General features: G+C 51.1%; 7 protein-coding genes across 7 annotated transcripts; 3 read left to right on the top strand and 4 right to left on the bottom strand.

The window, feature by feature from the left end:
* Positions 1 to 625: 625 nt before the first annotated feature.
* On the bottom strand, positions 626 to 2,852 carry COCSADRAFT_34520 (uncharacterized protein). Its single transcript, XM_007698445.1, has 2 exons — positions 2,699 to 2,852; positions 626 to 2,642 (listed from the first exon to the last, which is right to left on the bottom strand). The coding sequence occupies exons 1-2, from the start codon at positions 2,815 to 2,817 to the stop codon at positions 695 to 697; spliced, it is 2,067 nt and encodes a 688-aa protein (XP_007696635.1). The 5' UTR covers positions 2,818 to 2,852; the 3' UTR covers positions 626 to 694.
* Positions 2,853 to 3,007: 155 nt separating this feature from the next.
* COCSADRAFT_179332 (uncharacterized protein) lies at positions 3,008 to 3,957 on the bottom strand. The gene is made up of 2 exons (XM_007699122.1): positions 3,470 to 3,957; positions 3,008 to 3,409 (listed from the first exon to the last, which is right to left on the bottom strand). Exons 1-2 carry the CDS (start codon positions 3,840 to 3,842, stop codon positions 3,327 to 3,329), a joined length of 456 nt encoding a protein of 151 aa, XP_007697312.1. The 5' UTR covers positions 3,843 to 3,957; the 3' UTR covers positions 3,008 to 3,326.
* Positions 3,958 to 4,091: 134 nt separating this feature from the next.
* COCSADRAFT_34518 (uncharacterized protein) lies at positions 4,092 to 5,908 on the bottom strand. Its single transcript, XM_007698444.1, has one exon. It carries the CDS (start codon positions 5,866 to 5,868, stop codon positions 4,171 to 4,173), a length of 1,698 nt encoding a protein of 565 aa, XP_007696634.1. The 5' UTR covers positions 5,869 to 5,908; the 3' UTR covers positions 4,092 to 4,170.
* A 511-nt stretch (positions 5,909 to 6,419) lies between these two features.
* COCSADRAFT_179330 (uncharacterized protein) lies at positions 6,420 to 7,200 on the top strand (the record flags this gene model as incomplete). Its single annotated transcript, XM_007699121.1, has 2 exons — positions 6,420 to 6,761; positions 6,832 to 7,200. The coding sequence occupies 2 exons, from the start codon at positions 6,420 to 6,422 to the stop codon at positions 7,180 to 7,182; spliced, it is 693 nt and encodes a 230-aa protein (XP_007697311.1). The 3' UTR covers positions 7,183 to 7,200.
* Positions 7,201 to 10,538: 3,338 nt separating this feature from the next.
* COCSADRAFT_292626 (uncharacterized protein) lies at positions 10,539 to 13,178 on the bottom strand. Its single transcript, XM_007699120.1, has 5 exons — positions 12,937 to 13,178; positions 12,770 to 12,869; positions 11,183 to 12,709; positions 10,993 to 11,076; positions 10,539 to 10,927 (listed from the first exon to the last, which is right to left on the bottom strand). The coding sequence occupies exons 1-5, from the start codon at positions 13,073 to 13,075 to the stop codon at positions 10,693 to 10,695; spliced, it is 2,085 nt and encodes a 694-aa protein (XP_007697310.1). The 5' UTR covers positions 13,076 to 13,178; the 3' UTR covers positions 10,539 to 10,692.
* On the top strand, positions 13,179 to 14,834 carry COCSADRAFT_352733 (uncharacterized protein). Its single transcript, XM_007699119.1, has 3 exons — positions 13,179 to 13,790; positions 13,832 to 13,836; positions 14,197 to 14,834. The coding sequence occupies exons 1-3, from the start codon at positions 13,301 to 13,303 to the stop codon at positions 14,551 to 14,553; spliced, it is 852 nt and encodes a 283-aa protein (XP_007697309.1). The 5' UTR covers positions 13,179 to 13,300; the 3' UTR covers positions 14,554 to 14,834.
* A 3,519-nt stretch (positions 14,835 to 18,353) lies between these two features.
* Positions 18,354 to 20,116, top strand: COCSADRAFT_34516 (uncharacterized protein). Its single transcript, XM_007698443.1, has 2 exons — positions 18,354 to 18,693; positions 18,990 to 20,116. The coding sequence occupies exons 1-2, from the start codon at positions 18,379 to 18,381 to the stop codon at positions 19,878 to 19,880; spliced, it is 1,206 nt and encodes a 401-aa protein (XP_007696633.1). The 5' UTR covers positions 18,354 to 18,378; the 3' UTR covers positions 19,881 to 20,116.
* Positions 20,117 to 20,428: the final 312 nt, after the last annotated feature.

Raw genomic sequence — 20,428 nt, 5'->3', positions numbered from 1 at the left:
ACATGTTTTTCCACTTCTTCTCCTTCAGCTCATAGCGCTGCGATGCTTGTCACTTTTGGCAGCACAACTTATCTTTTTTTTTCTTCTTTTTTCTAATCTTCTTCCTTTACAGACAATGAGTAGTCGTGGCTTGGTATGGTGTTCATTGGGGTTTTGCAGGGCTGGACAAATACACTCATGTCCTGGAATGGGGGGAATGTTTGTTTTGGAGTAGTGGAATATATGAGTAAGGGAGGGACGAACTTTTTTTGCTCTTCTTCTTTACCATGTGGGCTCTCAACACCTCCTGTACACATGAAGGAGGAAGAAGAGGCTTTGATAGCTTTGTTGTTCTCTTATCTTATCTTCGCTTCTCTGTTTCTTGGGTGTGCGTGTGGGGGGTTGAGGTAGAGTTATCGGACAAATACGAGGGGGTTTGGGGTGGTAGTGGTAGTGGGTAGTTGTAGAAGAAAAAATGCATGGGAAATATTCACTCGTTAGAATCTGGTCCCTCTTTCGTGTACAAGTTGTCGTTGTAGACTAATAAGAGTAGTATCGTCATTATCCTTGTTGGTAGTGCCAATTTTACATGACTTAAGAATTCATCATCCCGTGAGATAATACCATGACATCCAGGAAAAGAAATCGCAATATTTACACATCAAATCTCTTTCTTACTCATACTACTAATATACACATGTACAGAACCGCACTCCTATACCTTCTCAAAAACCCCCCTATACCTCTCTTTCCTCGCCTCAACCTCCTCCTTCAACCTCGCCTTACTCTCCTGCCTCCCAACACCCTTAACATACTGCAGCAACCGCAACGCCCCCGTCGGCGTCATCCCCTCGACCCGCCTCGCCATGCCCACGCTCTCTGGCCTCGCAGCCTCTAGCGCGCGCTTCTCTTCGAAGCTCAACCCGAAAATAGCCTCGTAGTCCAGATCGATAGGTAATTGCAATTTCTCGTCTTTGAGCCAGCGCGCTTGCGAGGCGGTTTGGTAAGCGACGTAAGGGGCATATGTGGCTTCGATGTGGACGCGGTGACGGATGTATGGTGTGAACTCGTGGATTTGGGGGAGTAAAGGGGAGAGCGAGTCCGGAGTGGTGTTGGGGAGGCGAAGGAGATCGTATGCTGAGCGCTTGGTGCTGTCGTTTCTGACTGCGAAGCCGTGTTTAGTCCAGTCGGTCCAGCCCATTGTTTTGGATTGCAGGATGGCGGTTAGTACGGAGATTTGTGCTGCTTCGTCCTCGAAGGCGCGCCAGCGGCTGTCGCTGATTATGCCGGCGGCGCGGCCGAGGGGCGTGAGGCGCGAGTCTGCGTTGTCGGCGCGGGCGGACATGCGGTATTCGGAGCGGGAGGTGAACATGCGGTAGGGTTCTGATACACCTTTTGTGATGAGGTCGTCGATCATGATACCAATGTAGCCGTCTGCTCGGGTTAGGACGAGAGGGTCTTTGCCTAGGCTTTTGAGTCCTGCGTTGATACCGGCGATTACGCCTTGGCCGGCGGCTTCTTCGTAACCTGTTGTTCCGTTTATCTGGCCGGCTAGGAAGAGACCTGAGATGTTCTTTGTCTCTAGGGTGGAGCGTAGATGCCTTGGATCAACGTAGTCGTATTCTACGCCATAACCAGGTTGCAGCATGGTTACGTTTTCTAGACCCTTGATGGTCTTGAGCATAGTGTTTTGGACATCTGCAGGTACAGTACAAGAGATACCGTTTGGATAGATAATGTCATTGTCAAAGCCTTCGGGTTCCAGCCAGACGATATGCGAGGACTTGTCAGCAAAGCGTATGACTTTTGACTCCAAAGATGGACAGTATCGTGGGCCCTTGACAGTTTCCCGTATATGTATCGACTTGTCGAGATTTTTTCGTATTACATCGTGTGTCGCTTCGTTTGTTCGTGTCTCGTGATTCAGTAGTTGATTCTCCACTTGTACGCGGTCGTTCAAATAGCTGAATGGCATCGGCGGATTATCTCCTTCTTGCGCTTCCAGAACCTTGTAATTGATTGTCTTTCCGTCTAATCGTGGTGGTGTCCCCGTCTTTAGCCTTCCCAATGTGAAACCAGCCTCTCTTAAACTCTTGCTAAGTCCGAGTGTTGCGGCCTCGCCCATGCGCCCAGACGGATATGCTTCAAGTCCAATGTGTATTTCCCCGCCCAGAAACGTACCAGTGGTGATCACTACGTTTCCTGTTGGTATGATCTCGCCGCTCTCCAGCCTAACGCCAGTGATCTTTCCATATGTTCCCTTTGAGCCCTCCTCTTGTGTCCGATCCACAATGATATCCGCTACGCTCCCTTCCAATACACTCAGGCCCTTGTACGACAGCATTTCGTCCTTCATGTATCTCTTATACAGTGCCCTGTCAATCTGCGCTCGTGGCCCCCAGACTGCAGGTCCCTTTTTTCTGTTCAACACCCTAAACTGTACACCGGCTTTGTCCACTATTCGACCGACGACACCGTCTAGAGCGTCAATCTCGCGGAGCATAGTGCCCTTGCCGATTCCGCCAAAAGAAGGATTGCACGAACATACGCCGAGATTTTCAACCGAGGGCGTTACGAGGGCCGTTCTTGCACCGGCGCGTGCTGCTGCTGCCGAGGCTTCACAGCCTGCATGGCCACCTCCAATGACTATTACATCGTAGGGTCTAAGATATAGTCAGACGTGGGCGACTAGCGGGGTAGTGAGGATGCAGCGACATACCGTTCAGTGGATGAGACCGTCGCAAATGTTCGATGACTTCGATTGAGGCGCCTCATCGACCGCACACGAGGCGCATGCCCCCATAGCTGACGCGCTGGTAGGCGTATAATCCTTTGCATATTGGAGAAGTGTGTTGTTAGAGTCTTGTAGTTGCGCTACAAAAAAGTTGAGGCGGCCTCTCGGAGGTCTTCGTTCGCCGCATTTTGTGTCTGTGCTCAGGTGGGTAGGTACATAGAAGTAGCTTAAGAATAATTGCTGAAGTGACGTTGACACGTGCAAAAGAGCATGTAAAACCAATTCATAGCTGCCGCCTGTTTTCAAAATCATGGTCAGGGCTAATCAATGCATTACAAGGAAAAAGGTATCATTCGGAAAGCATTGTCGCCAGCCGCTTTGAGCGGAGAGATCATACAGTAGAAACGTTCAGACAATATTCATACACTCTGCTATCCTGAACCAAGATTCGGCAAACAATTCCTACTGCGGCTTGCAAAGGCTGTCGCCACTACCATTCGCAACTGCGTGTGCATTGACCTTGCCACGCCACCCTCTTCCAGTCAGCTTCCGAATTTAAGACATGTTGCGCAAAGTAACATTGATTCTACATGAGAATTGAAGCTGTGCATGTCTAGCCGGAAGCCTCCTGGATGAGACCCTCGTCGTTGGTATCAGGCTCGTCGCTGCGGGCGCGCGACAGCACGTCAAAGTTACCTAGCAGAATTGTTAGTAATGACTCCCATCCTAACATTAATTCTCGTGACAAAAACGTACGGGCGACCAAGCTCAAGTTGCTCTTCTTGTTTCCCTCACTATCGAGATATGTCTCCATGCGCGCATCAGCATCGACATAGAGCAGCGAGCCCTTGGGCACATTCATCAAGAAATCCTTCTGTGCGCCCTGGACAAAGCTAGCAATCCGGAACCAGCTGGTCTTTTTCTCTTCACCCTTGCCGTAGCTGGTGCCAACCACGTAGCGCACCAATGTTCGGTCTCCGGAAATGGTAACCTCTTCTGGTGCAACTCCCAGGCGGCCGACAACAGTCATGCGGGCAACTTGCGAGGGGCGAGTAGAAGAGAAACTGCGTGTGAAGGCGGCAGTGACGGGCTGTGCGCGCACGGCAGTGCGGATGGTGGAGGTGAACATGTTTGCCGGTGGTGGGAGTTGTCGAATTGGAGAGATTGTCTGGATTGTCAGGTAGTTAGCGGCGAAGTTTATGTCAGTGGTTGTTCGGATGCAAGAGAGTGGGGTTGTTTGCTAACGAGGGGGGCGCGACGTGGACGCGGTTGTGCGACAGAAATACACTTTGCTGTTTTGGGCTTGGGCTATAACCAATTGCAATGGTTCAACGCTACCTTGTGAGTATACAAGGTTGATATATCAAGACTAGTCGCCCAATGGATTGAAACATCGTACGCGCATCTGTTTTACTGGGCTGACCCCAGCCGTGTAACTGGGTATCGTATTGCTTTCATTACCGCTTTACTCTTTTGCTATCTCTCTCTTCTTCGCTATCATAATCTTTGTAGATGCCTACTGGCTGTGTCTTCTCCCATGCACCTGTGAAAATGGCCTTTTCACCTTCTTTTGGCGCATACTTGAGCAGTGCTTCTCTGGGATCCTCATCCCTCATATCACTACCCGCAATCTGCTCCATGACATATTTCTGATCAGGCGTAGACTTGGCAAAAGGCGTCGTAGCGGGAATATGCGGCCTTCTGGGATCTCTGCTTTTGCCTGATGCTGTGAGGCCAATAGTAGGGTGGCGCGCTGAGAAGGATGCCGCGTTGCCGGATGGATCGTGGGGCTCGCCTGCCATACCTAGCGGGTCCATATCTACTGTGAGGGACGGGTCGTCGTCAACGTGTCGCTTCTTGGGCTTTTTACTCAGGATTGTGAGGGCGCCAGCGTTAGATAGCTTGGGATTGAAGAGAATAGTTGTTTGACCATTGGCCGAACCGGTGAGGATTTGGTTAAGCTTCGGGTGCCAGTTGACCGTGACTAGAGGCGAGCCTGGTGTTACAGGCGTGACCAGCTCTGGACGAAGCGTCGCTGGATTAAGGATATGCAAGTGGCCAGTTCCAGATCCTGTAATTATGCTTTGCATATTCGGCGCAAACTGGATGTTTGATGTAGGGAATTGTGACGAGGTAGAAGGGTGTGATGTCGTGTTCAGAGGTGCCTTGAATTTTCTCGTGTCCCATAGCTTGATCGTGTCGTCGCCGCCTCTTGTGACCACTAACCTCCCATCCGTACTGATATCAATTCCACTCGTCCAAGTGTCTTTTGTATGTGCACCCTTGATTTCGGCTGTAGGACGATGGTATGGTCCTTCACCACCCCACATGACCAAACTTCCGTCAAGGGCTGCCGAGACTAGCATACTGCTCCCTCCTTCAGCTGCCGCGCCCCAGGCAATAGCTGTCATTCTGGTCATGCCCGCGCTGCCGGCAGCTCTGGATTTGTACACAATGACCTCCTCCTGCTTCATCCTCTTGTTGACATCCCATATCCGCACTGTGCTGTCCGTGCCTGCTGTAGCAAAACGATCGCGATTCGTCGGGTGCCATGCGCCGCTAGTAACCTCTGCTGTGTGTCCCTTTGTATTATGCTTGTCTCTCAAATACATGTCGCCCTTGACGAACTCGGATATGAGATCTCCATCCCGGCTGAAAAGCCTCGGTTGTGATGTCGCGGTTATGCAAAGGAACTGTCCTCCAGACTGTGGACCGAATAGGACCTGGTGTATCGAATGCGACTCGGCTGTCTGCGATGGCTTGGTGGTGAACGGGTCGACGGTTTTGAACGCGCGGATCGTACTAGGAGTGAGCGCACTCAGGTCGTGAAGCTTGAGCATGCAGTCATTACTGCCAGTCGCCAACCGCGTGCCAGAGGGATCGAGGGCAATTGTCGTAACTGCGCGATCATGCGTTTTGATAATCAATTCGTGCGACACCGGGAACTCGTCTTCTTCGTCACTCATATCGCTATCGTCATCGGAGTCTTTGTCATCGTCTGATTCGTCATCTTTCTTTGCTGGTTTGCTCTCGTCGACAACCTTCCGGCGTGCGCGTTCGATCTGGGCTTCAACGTCTACGGAGCCATCTTTTTTCCCAAACTGACTGGGCATGTACTGTTGGAGAGCATCATTTTCATCCGCGGAGAAATCCATTTTTGCTCTGTAAGCACAATAAGCAGAAGCTGTGTTGTCGTCTTGAGCTGAACCAGCTGTGAGAAAGTTCTAGGCGGAGGCTGCAGTATGACGCGCCGCACTAGCATAGCGCGCCCGGGTGATTGTGGGTCCAACTACCACCCGGTTTGGAAACATGCCTCATGTCGACATTACATCAACCTTTTGCATGAAACTTAGAAATATTGTGGCATACAATTTGTGTCACATACTCGCTATGTCACGCAATATACAACGATGTACAAGTGCTGACAAAGCTCTTGAGACATAGGAAACAGTTCTACGTAGGAATCTTACTACATGAGGTGGCCCAGTTCAGTACGCCTTGCCTATCGCCCGTGTACATGCACCCAACCAATAACCATGTAATAGAAATGAAATCATTCAGAACTAGCGACACTTGGTAATATCACAAGCGCACAACCTCAAGATTCCCTGGAAGACTGCTGGTATAAAGTCGTAGCCTCGGCCTACATGCTCGCTATCATCACTGCTTGAAGCAGCACACTTTGAACTTGTACAATATCTCCATCATGGCGCGTACTCTTATCGTATTCGGAGCTGGTTCTGGTATAGGTGACAATGTGGCTGCGGAATTTGCCCCCAAGGGCATAACCCATATTATTCTCCTCTCGCGTAACACAGAACGACTCCAGAATGAAGATGCACCTTTTGTCTCGAAAGGCAACTCTAATGTCAAGGTTGATACTCTACGCATCGATCTTGCAGATCTCAAATCGATTCCTAGTGTACTCGAGGAGCTTGATAGCCTGACCGAGGGTGAGGATGTGGAAGTCATTTTTTTCAACGCCGCGCGCGTCAAGCCAGGCGAGGTCCTGGGCGTGGATGTTGAGGAAATCGAGGAGGACTTCAAGGTAGGATCTCCTTCTCCCACATGCTCATCCACATAACCTATCGCGTAATATTCACTGACCGTTACCCCAGACAACTAATCTATCTCTCTACATCATCTCACAACATTACATCCCAAAGCTCCAAGGCCTCGCCAAATCCAACATCTCTCTCAAGCCTGCTTTTCTTGTCACAAGCAGCCACCTGCCATGGGATCCTATTCCGCAGCTTCTTTCACTGAGTCTGGTCAAGGCCGCGCAGAAGAACATGGTGGATAGCTTCCGTCGCTATTTTGGCGACGGTGGTATTCATTTTGGCTTGGTTCATGTCGAAGGGACTGTAGCTCCTGAGAACAAAGTGCTAAACCCTGAAACAATCGCCAAGAGGATAGTGGCATTTTGGGAAGGTGGAAAGGGCGAATGTATCAACATCAGAGAGGAGTGATGCACTGTTGATGAGAGGAAACTCGAAAGCTATATTACTCATTGAAATCATGTATGTTCAGTTAAGTTTGTTGTTTCATAGCAGCCAGAATGGAGAACTGTGGTCTGCGGAAGTTACGCCCTTTCTTTCAATGATTCGTCTTGTTGAACTCGAGCATTTACATATCCTACTTATAAAGTACTCCTCTTATATAGTTGCATGAGTTTTGGCTTGAGAGAATACTGATGTGTCAGACCGTAGTCACTGCATGGTATGCCAGTGAGGTGCTGTTGGTCTTGTATGAGTTATATAACTTTAAAATATAAAGGAACCAACGTATGTACAATATGCTCACATATTCCAGGTAGATTTTGATGAATGTAGCAATATGAATTCTCAGTATTACGAAGAAGGAATGCGGTAAACGTGTACCTGCATACGCCAGTTCGTATAAAGGCGATGCAAATGAACGTCCACTTCTCCATCCATCTCCGTAACTGTCTTCTCAGGGATTGTAGACCATGGACTCGTGTGTTGAAAAGATGGTCTTTTACATAAGCTTATGATAGCGTTACAAATGAAATGGCCAAACATGTGACCTACACCCTTCTAGGGTACTCCCTGAAACTCACTTCTCTATCACTTCAGTATCATCGATCATGAGTTCACACTGTAGTTTGATCGACTGAACAATAAGTCCGTACGAATTCCAATATTACAAGCAACCTTTGACTTTTTCTGTGATCAAAAGTATAGACAAGTTGAACAGCGCATTCAAGTATACACACCCTCATCTACGAACAAGCGAAGGAACAAGCAGCGAACAAACAAACAAACGTAGAGAAGAGTGCGCGAACGTAAAATTAGAACCAGAAGAAGGATCAGAAGAAGAACACGAAAAGAACCCCTCATAAAAGAATACATTGAATGTTACCATCACCCATCTCGATCGCGATCCCATCCAACATTCAATCGCGATCGAAAGGCACAATCCCGATCTAGCGGCGCAATGCAAGCAGCAATTTCTCTCATTATTCCTTCTTTGCCCTTCCCTGTACCCCTCACCTTTTTTGCATATGACCTTCCTTTTCCCGCAATCGCACGCGCGGCGCTCAACCTCCCGTCCGTTTATCGCGAGCTCGGCGCCAGGCACACCCGCACCCCGGCCCCCGCTCTAACCGGAGCCGTGGCGACGAAGCAAACGCCCCAAATATACCTGAAACACCCAGCCTCGTAAACCTGTGCTGTTCCTGTACGTGACCAACACCCCCCTCCAACCTGCAGTACCGTCTCCACACCAAGGCCCCCTCCGAACCGCGTGCACGACAAATCTCCAAGCACGGGCATGTCACCGTCCGTGAAAAAAACCTACTCCAACATTCTAGACTACCCCCTCCTCCCGGCAAGGCCCCCCAAAGCCACTATCATCTCATGTAAGATAAGCCCGCCCCAGAAGGCTGCACAATTGCGCAACCAAACACGTAGCCCAAAAGTGTACAGTAAAATAACGAGCAGCCCCAAAAGCAAACCAATCCAGAAAAGCAAAGTCAAGTTCAATTTTAAAAACACGAAAAAGGCGTATGTGTGTCAGCATATGGTAATCAAAGGGCGAGCAGAGTCGCAACCAACAGTGATGACGATGACGACGACTTTGTGTGACGGAGAAAACCGCCAGCAAACTTAATCATTTCTTCTTGCATACCTTTCTCTTTTTGCCAAATTACAATGTGAAGTAAAAAAAACTTTGAGACGAACAGTTCGAATACACCAAATTGCACAAGCACACACAGACGTGTACGGGAGATGTAAAATAATGAACGGGTTAAACGTATCCGCCCCGCATAACACCGTATATGTATCTACACACAGACAACAAAAGGCCGATCAAACACCTCCCTCCTCCCCTCAAAAAAACCCACCCGCTCGCACAAAATCTCACACACGGCACTTGCGGGTTCTTCGGCGCACCGGCACAACGCCCGCGCAACCGCAGGCTCCCAACCCCCCAAGCCGAAAAGGCAAAAAACGTGGCGAGACCGGGGGTGGGTGGATTGGGAGGGGCAAAAAGCAAAGAAAAAAAGGTAAAACTGTGCAGTGCAGCCGGTAAGATGTAACGGGATTGTGAAACAAAGGGTGGGTGACGGCGGTGGCGGTGGGCCGGCCTCCGAACGTGCGACTTATCCTAGTTAGGAGGAAAACGAGAGAAAGAAAGAGTATGTGAGAGAGAGAGCGGGGTACGGGGCTGGAAAAGGAAGGGAAGGACCGAAGAGGGAAATTTTGATAGAGAGATAACCGTGGTAGATATCATGGTAATGTCAGAAAAGAACGACGATGAGAAAAGTGTAACCTACACAGCCCTTTCCGCGATTGAATTTGTGAGAAAAACCACCGTTTCTCTCTCTCTCTCTCTCTCTCTCTCTTATCCATCCGAACTCTTGCCACATATTACGGGCGATGAGAGATGATGGAAGATTGAGCGAGAAATAACACCGGTAAACCCCTACGTATTGTACATAACAAATCAAAGATAAAACCAAAGATTGAAAGGGAAAACTCCCCTCCCCCTCAAAAAAACCACGTTGATTACAAAGACAAAAGACGGACGAAAGGATTTTTTTTTTAAAAAAAAAAAGGCTGGAAGGAGATTTGAACATCTTCTCCAAGAACTCGGACCCTCACGCCGGACAAATAAAATGAGGTCCTCATCAAACCAAAGGGGACATTCACGTACCTGTATAGCGAAAACGAGACAGGGCACAAGAAGAATGAACGAATTTCTATTTTTTTTTCTTTTGGGTTAAATGTATTTGAGTAGGAGTGTAAATGACTCCAAGTATTAAGCGTCGACACTCACCATATTGATACAACGATCCTTAATAGAAGGTAAACAAGACACATTTTGATGATGGAGAAAGAACAAGGTGTGAAGTGTAAATGTGTATATAATGTGTCTTTGCAACAACGACAACAGCTAATAAGGCTTTCCCTTTCTCCCCAAAACACCCCCATGACTTTTGTAAGCAAAACGATGCCGCCAAACAGCTAGGATATGTGTTTTCCCACAACCAACAAGAAAAGAAAACAAGAAAGAGCGCTCTGGCAGGATGGATGCGACAGGCAAGAAAGACCGAAGAAGAGAAAAGAGGGAAAAAATCGAATATAATCAAACAATGAGATTTGAAAAGCAGAAGAGAAAAAAGGGTAATCATGTTCGTAGTTGTCATGACCAAGCCTAACAAGCCAATATCCGGTGACGAAAACCGTCCGTTTGCTCAAACGGCTGGAAGAAAGAGGAAGATGGATGGAAAAAAGAAAACAGGATGGGATGCAATGCAGCACTTATGCCCCAAGACAGACTTCGGTCTAGCAAATTAAAACACAAAGTCGGAAGAGAAGATGTGAACAAAAAAACAAAAAATACAAACAAAGAGGTATCCTTCTAGATCGCTGCGCCTTGACTACGCCGAGATGCTCATTTCACGTGTGTAACGTCGTGATGGGACTGTTGGTGGTGGCGGAAACGGTGCCTACTCAGTAGTGGCTGCCCGCCATCAAGCCATGTTGTGGCGGCGCCATGGTCATGCCTAGGCCGGGACCAGGAATGTCGTTGATTGAGTGAGACAGGCCAGAGAGGTAGTCGTTGCCAGATTCAGGCGACAGATCGTCCTCGAGCGACTGGAGATGATCATCCTCGCCTTCCAGGTCTTCATCTTGGTAATCGCTCAGCGGCTCGCCGTCAGCGCGGGGCTCGTGTGTGCGACGATGTCTAATAAAACTAAATTAGCATTTTGCTTGTTTGATTGGGTGGTTGCTAGCGAGGAGATAACATACTGGGCAAGGTTGTCTGAGCGTGAGAAAGCCTTGTTGCACAACGGGCAAACGTATGGTCGTTCTTGAGTGTGGGTACGCACGTGCCTAAGCGCCGGGGGTCAGCGTCTATGCAAAACAACCAAAAATAGTGGGGCAAGGAACAACGTGGTGAAACATGAGGCAGAGAAAACAGGAAATTGCGCGCGCTTACCTCTTGAGGTGTTCTAATCTCTTGAAGAGACGACCACATGTGGGGATCGGGCACGAGTGCGACTTTTGTGGGTATGGGCCAATCTCCATCATGGTGGCACTTCGGGCGCGCCTGTAGATGGGGCCGCCAGTGCCAGCGGTACGAGCGATGGCGCTGTGCTGCAGAGGGCTCTCAAACAGCTCACCGTTGACCAGGTTGTTGAGGTCGTCGTGCTGCATAGGAGCTGACTGGGGCTCAGGGTCCTCCTCAACAGTGTTGAGCGGGGTTCCTTGACGAGACATGTCAAAGGCTGGCTTGGACTCTGGCATCTGGGGAGGAGCATAGCTTGCGCCGTTTGCACTGTTGGGCGAGTTGTGTGTGCTCTCGTCGACCTCAGCTAGGGGAACAACTGAGCTTGACATTGACCGCCTCAAGTCACTGGGGCGGTGGACTTGGTGGGCACCGGCACCGGAAGCAGTGACGGCAGCAGCAATGCCAGCAGACAGGGAAGAGCGCCTTCTCCGTTGCTTGTAGGTAGGCGAGCCCTCGATGACCGAGTAGACGTTGCCAGGAGCAAACGGCCTTGAAACACCGGGATAACCAGGGCCCATCAGGTTGGACGGGGGAAGGTTCATCAACGGGTTGAAGGTGTTGGGAGCTGGAAGGTCTGGGATGGCACTGTAGAGACCAGTGTCCTCGTTCGCAATGTATGCAGGCTCGGCACCAAGGCCAATCTGGTGTTGAGGAGGAGTCAATGGCTCAAAGGACATGCCGCGAGTGCTGTAGTCCTCGTAGTGAGAAGAGACAAAGGAAGGCGCAGGCGAGTACTCCATGTATGCGGGCATGGAGCTGTGCCGTTGGTGGATCTGAGACAAGGGAATGCCGTTACGGTCGTACTGGAAAGACTGGCTCATCTCGCGTTGCTCTCTGCTCTTTACAATGTTGTTTGGCATTGAAGGAGGCATTGACATTTGCTGGTGGTAGTGGGCCATTGGGTCCTCGGGATGCATTGGCTGCTGCATCGAAGGCATTGACTGCTGGACGGGCACCATTGTTGGTGGGGGCATCGATTCCATGCTACGCATATCGGGCGATGCGGTGGGGTACGATGGCTGAACGTTGTTGTTGAAAGAAGAAGAGTTTGTTTGTTGAGCCTTGGTGAGCTGCTCGAAAAGCGACTGTGATGAATCGAACTCAAAGGAAAGGGCGGGCTCGCTGACGGCCATGGTGGTGGCCTCTTGGCCCATCTTCTCGCGCTTCAGGTCGCGCTCAAGAGCATCGAGGAAGAGGCGGTCGTGGGGCACGCTGTACCAGTAAAAGACCTTTTGCTTCTTTTGGGTGCGGATGCAGTTGTTCTTGTAGAGAAAGTCGAGGAATGCGCTCTTTGGCTCCTCAAGGGAGGCATCTGTGCCAGACTTGAGGTTGCGCAGATCTGAGAAGATGCCCTCTTCGAACTTTTTCGAGTTCTTGACGGGGCGGCCAAAAGCCTGGAATCTGAATGACAGACATCTTACAATGTCGGTACCGGAAATGTGAAAAAGGTTGTTCCTGCAAAGCGCGGCGGGGTTAGAAGGTGCGGGGTGCAGATGAAGGTGGCGGCAGACTTACCAGAGAACGCACGAGACATACTCGCCAGTGGGGAGCAGGAAGCGGCGAATGTACTGGTCGGGTTGCCAGTCTACAGGAGCGGAAATGAGAAAGTACTTGACTGTGGTGCAGGTGGCGTGTCAGTTTGAATGCGCGCAGGCGGCGAGAGATGCAGTGGGTACACATACGGTTGTCGACCTGCTGCAGGGCAACGACAGAGTCTGGGGGAAGGCTCTGCTGGGCGTCCTGATCGAGTAAGAAGGTCTCAGGTGCGACGGAGCGTGCCTGGGGCGGCGGCATCTGGGCATGGTGGGCGGATTGATACATGGCGGGCTGCAACACTTTTGGGTCTTGTGTTCAGTGGTTTGAGGGAGCCAACGTCAGAGGGCTTGTGCGGGAGGAGCAGCACGTGGAATGGGTCGTCGAGGACCTGCCAGGAGTTGAAAACGAAAGAGTGTCAGGCTATGTTTAAAAGGAGTAGACAATAAAACGCGTGAACGTGAGGCGGATAATAAAAACGTGAGGAACCTGCCTCAGATAGCAGTCTCGAGGATGACCACGAAGGGACGGCGTTGGGAGGGGGATGCGAAACGCAAATCTGAGGGGGCAGCGGCAGCTTTAGGTGTCGGAGGGCGAGTGAAACAGGAGCCTAGTCGTCTCACATTGATCTATTTCCGCACGCCAACCAGCAGCGCGGCCTGTGCGCGTAGCGCGGCCAATTGGGGCTCCGAGGGCCCCGCTCGCGCCCTCCTTGGCGGACAGGGATCATGGCGACTCGTGGGCCGGGAGGCGTGTGCGCACTGGCCTGGCCCGCCGATGCCCTCGCATGCCCATGGGCGGCCGTGGGAGGCCATGCCATTCCCTTTGCATGCATGCCGCGGCCTCCCATGGGTCGACCTGCTGGATGATGATGGATGGATGCACCGGGTGGGACCTGCTGGGACCTGCTGGGACCTGAGCGATGGGTCCTGCTGGCCGCTGGCTGCTGTCTTGCGTCAGTCCTACCAGTCCTGTGATCATGAACACCCACCCGGATACATACGTACGTACATGAACATACATACTTACTTACACCCTATACAGGAAAGGTCCCTTGCCGCCTCTCGGATGCCGCCTTCCTATACTACAATAACACACACACACACACACACATTACTAGTATTTCCTCTGCTATCAGCGGGTCTCATCCATCCATCCATTCCATCACCTTCCACCCCCCCCCCACTTCCTTTTCTTTGCATAACCGCTCATCACATCTCACCTTGCTCTTGCCTTGCTTACTGCGACACGATTATTTTTCTTCTTGCCGCTCCTTGCCGTGGCCGGCACACTCGCCCTATGCCACTGCGACTATCCTGTACCACCACCACTACTCATACACTCGTACTCGCACTTCCCACTGCCCATTACACACACACACACACTACTACCCTCCTTCTACCTACTAGTACCCTTTGCTGCAAGCTAGCCCTCTGATCTACATGTACCAAACACGCGCCCTCCCTTTCCCCATCCTCGGCATGTGCCAGTCTGCTTGGACCGCCCACTCCAACTGCGGACTACTGCTGCAGGTACATCACACCTGCACTCTTGCTCAAATCGCGCTCGTCTGTGCGTCACAGCCAGTCGCAGTAGTAGGCTACCCAGCCTCGCTGCGACTGCTCTGCTCACCACTATCTCCATCCACGGCCGCTTTTCTGTCCATCTCGTACCTACATCCGCACCCACCCAACTACACCACATACAGTCAGATGCACACCAACACCACAAATCGACCCTGCGGTCGTGGTTTGATCTCCATCTGAAACAGCACCCTGAGCCCGCCGCGCGGGAGCGCCCATGGTCTTTTTTGCAAATCTCTTCATGTCCACGTTGCCCTGTCCAAATGCTCTCCCCTCTACCTCTACCTCTGCCTATCCCTATCCCCATCATCCCCCGTCCATGCACTCAATTGATCAGATTGCCTCGTTGCCTCGATGCACTTGGGCTCTTGTCGTCCATACAAGCCCGGCACGCCGTCTGCCACAGCATGCAAGCTCGCTGCTCGGCGTGACGCTTTGCCCGCTCGCCAGTCAAGTGTGGGAGCGGTTTCAGGATTTCTTTTGGGCTAGCCGACATGAGCCGTCGGCAGGTACGATTGGTCGGGGAACTAGTCACTCGCCTTTGCTCGTCTTTGCTCGCCTCGGCCGCATGCCCTGCTGCGTGCAAGCGCTGCCCGCTTTGGGACAACATGGATGCCCGTTGCTCTCGATATTCATGCAATCACTACACCCTGATGTCACTGGCTGACCGTTCCTATCTGATGCCAGCCGCTGCCCTCTTACTCTGGCTTACCCTGCCCTCCCTTACCCTCCACTCACCCTCCCCCTCCCCCCCCAAAAAACGGTGGGGAATTCTGCTACGCAACTAGTAACTCTGCTGCTGTGCGCCCGCCTTCCGCCCGCGTCCGCCCATAGGTGTACTGTAGACACCTAGACCTAGACCTAGACCTCCCTCTCTCCCCAATTCACCCGTCACCAACTACTTGCCGGGATGCTAATAACACGCCGCCACCCAATCTTGCACACATTCGCAATCACACCAGACAGCGTCCATGCTTCTTGACCGCCATCACCTCGCCTTGTTTCCCCCTCTCCGACACATGGCCGGCTCTATATCACACGCCCGTCCATCCAATATTGGCTTTGGGTAGTAAGTAAACATGGGCGCACGTTTCCACACACGCTTGCGCCCGCCAGTGGGACTTGCAGTGCCGCTGCCGAAAACAATTTCCCGCCCTGCCATCTTTTTCGCAGCTAGTCATGATACACTTGTCGGAGCAACCAGCCATTTCGGCTGGTGTGAGATTTGTACCTGCGTTAGCGGTCCTCGAGGTTGCATTTCTGAAACCTATTGGCCCTTAGGCCGACTGCCGAAACGGGTGACGAGCTGCCGCTCAAAAGCGGGCGGGCTGGCCTCGCTAAGACCTCCGTCTTGTAAAATGACATGATGGCAACGTCGCCCCATGATATTAATGTTTCTTGATATAGCCCGCCAACCACTCGGACGCACGTGGCCCAACGTATTCTCCACTGCCACCATTCTGATTCTGTCTCCCTCACAACCACCACAAGAGGCCTAGATGCCATGATTCACGTTCTGTGCACACCAAACGCTATATCAAGTCTATCCGCTTTCGGCCAGACGGTTAGCCTTGGGTCAACCGCCATCGTTGGGCGACTGGGTTCACAAACCCAAAGCAGCCCACGAGGCTGGCAACTCTAGCCGTTTGCCAGCCACAATCTACATTCGTAATTCCCCTTTTCTGTCCCTGCTTCTGCTTGTCAACGTGAACGTGAACGTAAACGTGGGCGACCCCATGCCTCCCCCCCCCTCCCCCCCAACCAGTTCACACGAATACGGGTAAATGCGACAAACTGCAGCCCACACACCCATCACCCCCCATCGCCGTTGATCTTTGCCAGCCACCGGTTTACGGCAGGCGTGACGAGCATTGCCATTATTCATACACCTACATGCGCCCTACCAGCAGAGACCCTGTAGCCGATGCTGCGTCGTTTGCGCCCTCTTGGTCGTCGTTTTCGTCGTCGATCTGCTATCCGTGTATCAGATATTGAGGGTCTGTATCAGACTGCCGCCAGTTTCATCTCCATCACCCACTTGCACAAGAGGTCTGGTCCATCAAAGCAACGTAATCGTTGTTGCATTCTGCCATCACAAGACTACCCGACGGGTACACTCCCGGGCTGATCTTGACGATCATCTTCGAGAAATCCGGGGCGTTCCTTTTTGTGCTGATGCTTCGGCCGGCGTCCAAACATTACATGTCTTGCATAACCATTGCTCAAGCGAGCACGCTCGCCTGTCCAGATCGCGAGTCTTGCCCGCTCCAGTAACAATCCATCTTCTTCTGGAACGTTTCCACGTCCGTTCAGCTGCTGAGTTTGATCTAACGCATTGCAATTGCGCCATCGATGCCGACAACATCATGCTGGTGACTTTTAAAGTTCCTTAGCGGACACAATGGTCGACTAACCAAGCCAAGTCACCAACTCGTCGTTAGTCCCTTCTTCATGCGGAAATCATGACACATGGACGACCCAAACCCTAATTCTAATGCTAAGCGACTGCAACTACTCGTAGCTAGAGGCGGCCCGCGAAAAAAGTGCATCGTGTCAGTGCATCGTGTTCCATCAGCCTTGGGGAACAACACTCAGCTTACAAGCTGACCAGAAGCAACGGTGCATCTGTTTCAGCTTCGTTCGGGAACAATGGTAGACCACGAGGCTGACTTGCTGTCTCTGAATACCACCGGTGCTACTCGGTCGAGACACTCTCTGGACGGGTCAACACGGTCTCCCAATTCCGCGGACCGCGATCATGTGGCATTCCAAATACGGGCCGCCGTGGATTTTCGGACGTGAGTCGGTGGTGCATTTCGTTGCTCGGTATAGCCCGCGAAGATCAGTAGATCCGGTTCTTGCGACACTTGCGGCCAAATGGCTTTAATTGAGGAATAGGGCATATCGCCGGTGAGTCCCTCGAACAATGATTCAAGCTTTCAATACTCTCAACTCAGGGGCAATGAAAGAGTCGCCCCACCGTGGAACAATAAGGACAGGCACTCGCAGCTATAGAATCGGGCAAACCGCCGAACATGACCGCAAAAAAAAAACGGTGATTGTCGGAAAGAACATCCGGGAAGAACCGAAGCGAGCAATCGCAGTGAATAAACTGACATGAAACTCTCCGAAATTCGTCATCAGCAGTGGCAGTTGTGCAGACATAGGTTGCTCATGGATGCAATCGAGCAACAACCACCCGTCCCCAGGTTGTGAAATTGGGGGACATCTGCATAGGGGTCCAAGTCCATCCCGATCCTGCGCACCTGATTGACCCTTGTGTCGTTGTGATTCCCTCACCACTCCTAGTCTGGACCCTGCGCAAGTGGGCTGGCGTCGTATCGAGCACATGCTCTTCCCCGTGTACAAGGCCTTGGGTTTGTGGCTGCTATCGTCTGCATCAAGGTGACCGCAGTGCGGCCGTAGTGCGAATAGGTGCAACCCCCCGTTCACCAATACAATGATTTCCTTAACCCTAATCTGCCAATTATTGCTACCGGTGGCAAGCCGACGAATGCATGCAAGAACCACCTATATGTGAGTTCCAAATGACTAGGTTCCGTACGTTGACCGGCGTGACACTGATGGGCCGAATCGAGGCTGTACCGTGGACCATTTTAACGGCAGCGGCTGTTCAGCTCCCTTAAGTCTAACCTCCGGCTACATAATCTTGTGTCTAGCGCATATAATTGAGTTCATCTTGATGGCGGCCTGGATATACCATGCGAAATCTTGTCTGGTGTTGAGCAACCTGCAAGGCCAAGGAGAAACCGCAAGCATTGGGTTGATTTACTCCGATATGTGTGTATATCGCTATCAAATACCTCAGTGTGGAGATGTTTCCGAAAAGGTAGGCACGTACATACGTACATGCAGTATTGTGTAGTCCGTTCAACAGCGTCCTGCATGCGGCCACTAGCGCATCTTGGCATGGCTCCCACAGTAGCTACGAAGCCTCGTGCTGAAGCTCTTTGAAGCGACCACGAACCCGCGAATGCTTCCGCATCCATGACCCCCCTATCTGCGGCGAGGGCCATATCGCCTTGCCACATCCCTGCAGCTCTCCCACGCACCTCAATTGGACTAGGAAGTATTTTCCGGCCCGCACATGGTTGGCCCTCTTTGTACCTGGCTGCCTCACGTGCTTCTGGAACCTGGGCTCGTAATGACGTAAAAAAATACCAGCACCGCAGAGTTGTGAGAAGCTCGGCCTACGGGCAATGTGGTCAGGGGCATGTTGGACTGTTTAGCACATCGACAACGCGGAGACTGGGTATCGAGGACAAGGCAAAGGAATCGTCGGCTTCTCGAAATAATGCAGAGGTAGGTTTGTGCGCGTCCTGACATCATCACTCTGATGGTTGTCACGATACTTCAAGGGCCGAGAATCACATGATTCTATCAACAAGGGCTTTTTGGCCTGTAGTATCTTCTCCAATTCGAAGCAGCAGTCTGTTTGGTTGTTTTCTATATCACTGTTTGTCACATATACTGCACCTACATTTTATTTTATTTTTGTATTCTGTCCAAGTCATTCAATATCCCGTCTCGGCCTACATCCGACTGCATACGTGGTACTTCAAGCCCATGAAGAGAACATTAATACTAACAATGAATAGCAACATGTTCCATCTACTTCGGCATCCGCCAAACTCGCCACAACCATCAAATCTACGCTCAAACTCGACAAGCCTCGCCATGAACAAATCTACAATCTACCCAACATGCTTACTTTCTCCCGCCTCATAGCAACTCCTGCAGTCGGCTACCTTATCATTCACGACCAGCATCTCTATGCGTTCTCCCTCTTCGTCTACGCCGCCTTTTCTGATCTTCTCGACGGCTGGATTGCCCGCCGCTGGAACCTACAGACTGTAGTCGGTAGCGTAGTCGACCCCATGGCCGACAAATTTCTCATGACAACACTGGTAACATGTCTCGCCGTAAACGGAAGCCTACCCATGCCACTAGCCTGCCTCATCCTCGGAAGAGACGTCAGCCTCGCCATCTCCGCCCTCTACTACCGCTACGCCAGCCTTCCAGCACCCAAGACCATGGCACGCTACTGGGACTTCAGCCTCCCGAGCGCGGAGGTCCACCCCACCACCGTCTCCAAGCTCAACACATTCCTCCAGCTAAGCTTGCTCGGCACTTTGCTTTGCACAAACTTGCTGCACGACCCCTCCGCCACCACCTCCGCGGCGGGTGGCTTGCTCATGTCGATCCAGGACGTTTTGGGCGGCGAACAAGGCGTCAAGACGCTGGTCCAAGGCATGTCTGCTATTGTCGCTTCAACCACCATCTACAGTGGATTAGAATACACGTGGTCTAAGAAGGCTGTCGTCATCCTTGGTGGTGATGAAGCGCTAAAGAGGAAACAGGGCTTCCGCGGAAGAATGATTATGGCAGCTGGCTTTGGCTCTTTCATCTCTCTTGCTGCGTATTTTTGGGTCAATCGTAGGGCTGAAGAGGAAATCAAGGAGAAAGCGAGAAAGAAGTTGACAGGCTAGAAACGGAATAGAGTGGAATGATAAAAGCAAAATGAGAATGGGGGAGGGGAATTTGAGGATCTCGATGAACTTTTTGTTTTTCTTTTTGTTTTCTCTCTCCTTCCGGGGAGTGGTTAAACGAAAAGTTGTTAGTATGTAAAGTGTTGCGTAGTTGTATATTTAGAATTGCACACTGTCGAATTCTCGTGAGTAGTCATTCAAAAGAATACAAGTAAAAAAATAATTTCATCCCTCGAAGAAAAATCATTACAACTACCTAATTCATCATCCATCTCTTTTTTGTTCAAAAAAGCCTAATACCAATAATTTTTTTCTTTCTTTCTCGGAAATTCACTTTGCACACATAATCCCTGCTTCTTCTTCTTCTTCTTCTTCTTCTTCTTCTCCTTCTTCTCCTTCTTCTTTAGCCAAACAAAGAAAATAACGGTCGATCACCCACATTACCTCTGTCTCTCTCCCCACACCCTCTTCTTCCCATAGTATACCCACACGGCAATGAGCAATATCAGCCACAATCTTGTTTTCCTTTCCTTTGCCAACCCCCCCCC

The sequence above is a fragment of the Bipolaris sorokiniana genome (assembly GCF_000338995.1).
Source record: "Bipolaris sorokiniana ND90Pr unplaced genomic scaffold COCSAscaffold_3, whole genome shotgun sequence".
NCBI classification, from domain to species: Eukaryota; Fungi; Ascomycota; class Dothideomycetes; order Pleosporales; family Pleosporaceae; genus Bipolaris; species Bipolaris sorokiniana.
Note: the sequence above shows the minus strand (reverse complement) of the source record. Positions and strands in the feature narration are given on the sequence as shown.

What these genes read in the sequence shown, in the direction of transcription:
- COCSADRAFT_292626 (XM_007699120.1), bottom strand. Translation starts at nt 13,075, where the DNA reads ATGTATCAATCCGCCCACCATGCCCAGATGCCGCCGCCCCAGGCACGC. An exon ending in CCTGCAGCAGGTCGACAACC is followed by an intron (nt 12,870 to 12,936) that starts GTATGTGTACCC and finishes CCTGCACCACAG; the next exon opens with TCAAGTACTTTCTCATTTCC. An exon ending in AGATTAGAACACCTCAAGAG is followed by an intron (nt 11,077 to 11,182) that starts GTAAGCGCGCGC and finishes CCCGGCGCTTAG; the next exon opens with GCACGTGCGTACCCACACTC.
- COCSADRAFT_34520 (XM_007698445.1), bottom strand. Translation starts at nt 2,817, where the DNA reads ATGCAAAGGATTATACGCCTACCAGCGCGTCAGCTATGGGGGCATGCG. An exon ending in ACGGTCTCATCCACTGAACG is followed by an intron (nt 2,643 to 2,698) that starts GTATGTCGCTGC and finishes ACTATATCTTAG; the next exon opens with ACCCTACGATGTAATAGTCA.
- COCSADRAFT_352733 (XM_007699119.1), top strand. Translation starts at nt 13,301, where the DNA reads ATGACCACGAAGGGACGGCGTTGGGAGGGGGATGCGAAACGCAAATCT.
- COCSADRAFT_179332 (XM_007699122.1), bottom strand. Translation starts at nt 3,842, where the DNA reads ATGTTCACCTCCACCATCCGCACTGCCGTGCGCGCACAGCCCGTCACT. An exon ending in CAACTTGAGCTTGGTCGCCC is followed by an intron (nt 3,410 to 3,469) that starts GTACGTTTTTGT and finishes CAATTCTGCTAG; the next exon opens with GTAACTTTGACGTGCTGTCG.
- COCSADRAFT_34516 (XM_007698443.1), top strand. Translation starts at nt 18,379, where the DNA reads ATGACCCCCCTATCTGCGGCGAGGGCCATATCGCCTTGCCACATCCCT. An exon ending in CTTCTCGAAATAATGCAGAG is followed by an intron (nt 18,694 to 18,989) that starts GTAGGTTTGTGC and finishes AACAATGAATAG; the next exon opens with CAACATGTTCCATCTACTTC.
- COCSADRAFT_34518 (XM_007698444.1), bottom strand. Translation starts at nt 5,868, where the DNA reads ATGGATTTCTCCGCGGATGAAAATGATGCTCTCCAACAGTACATGCCC.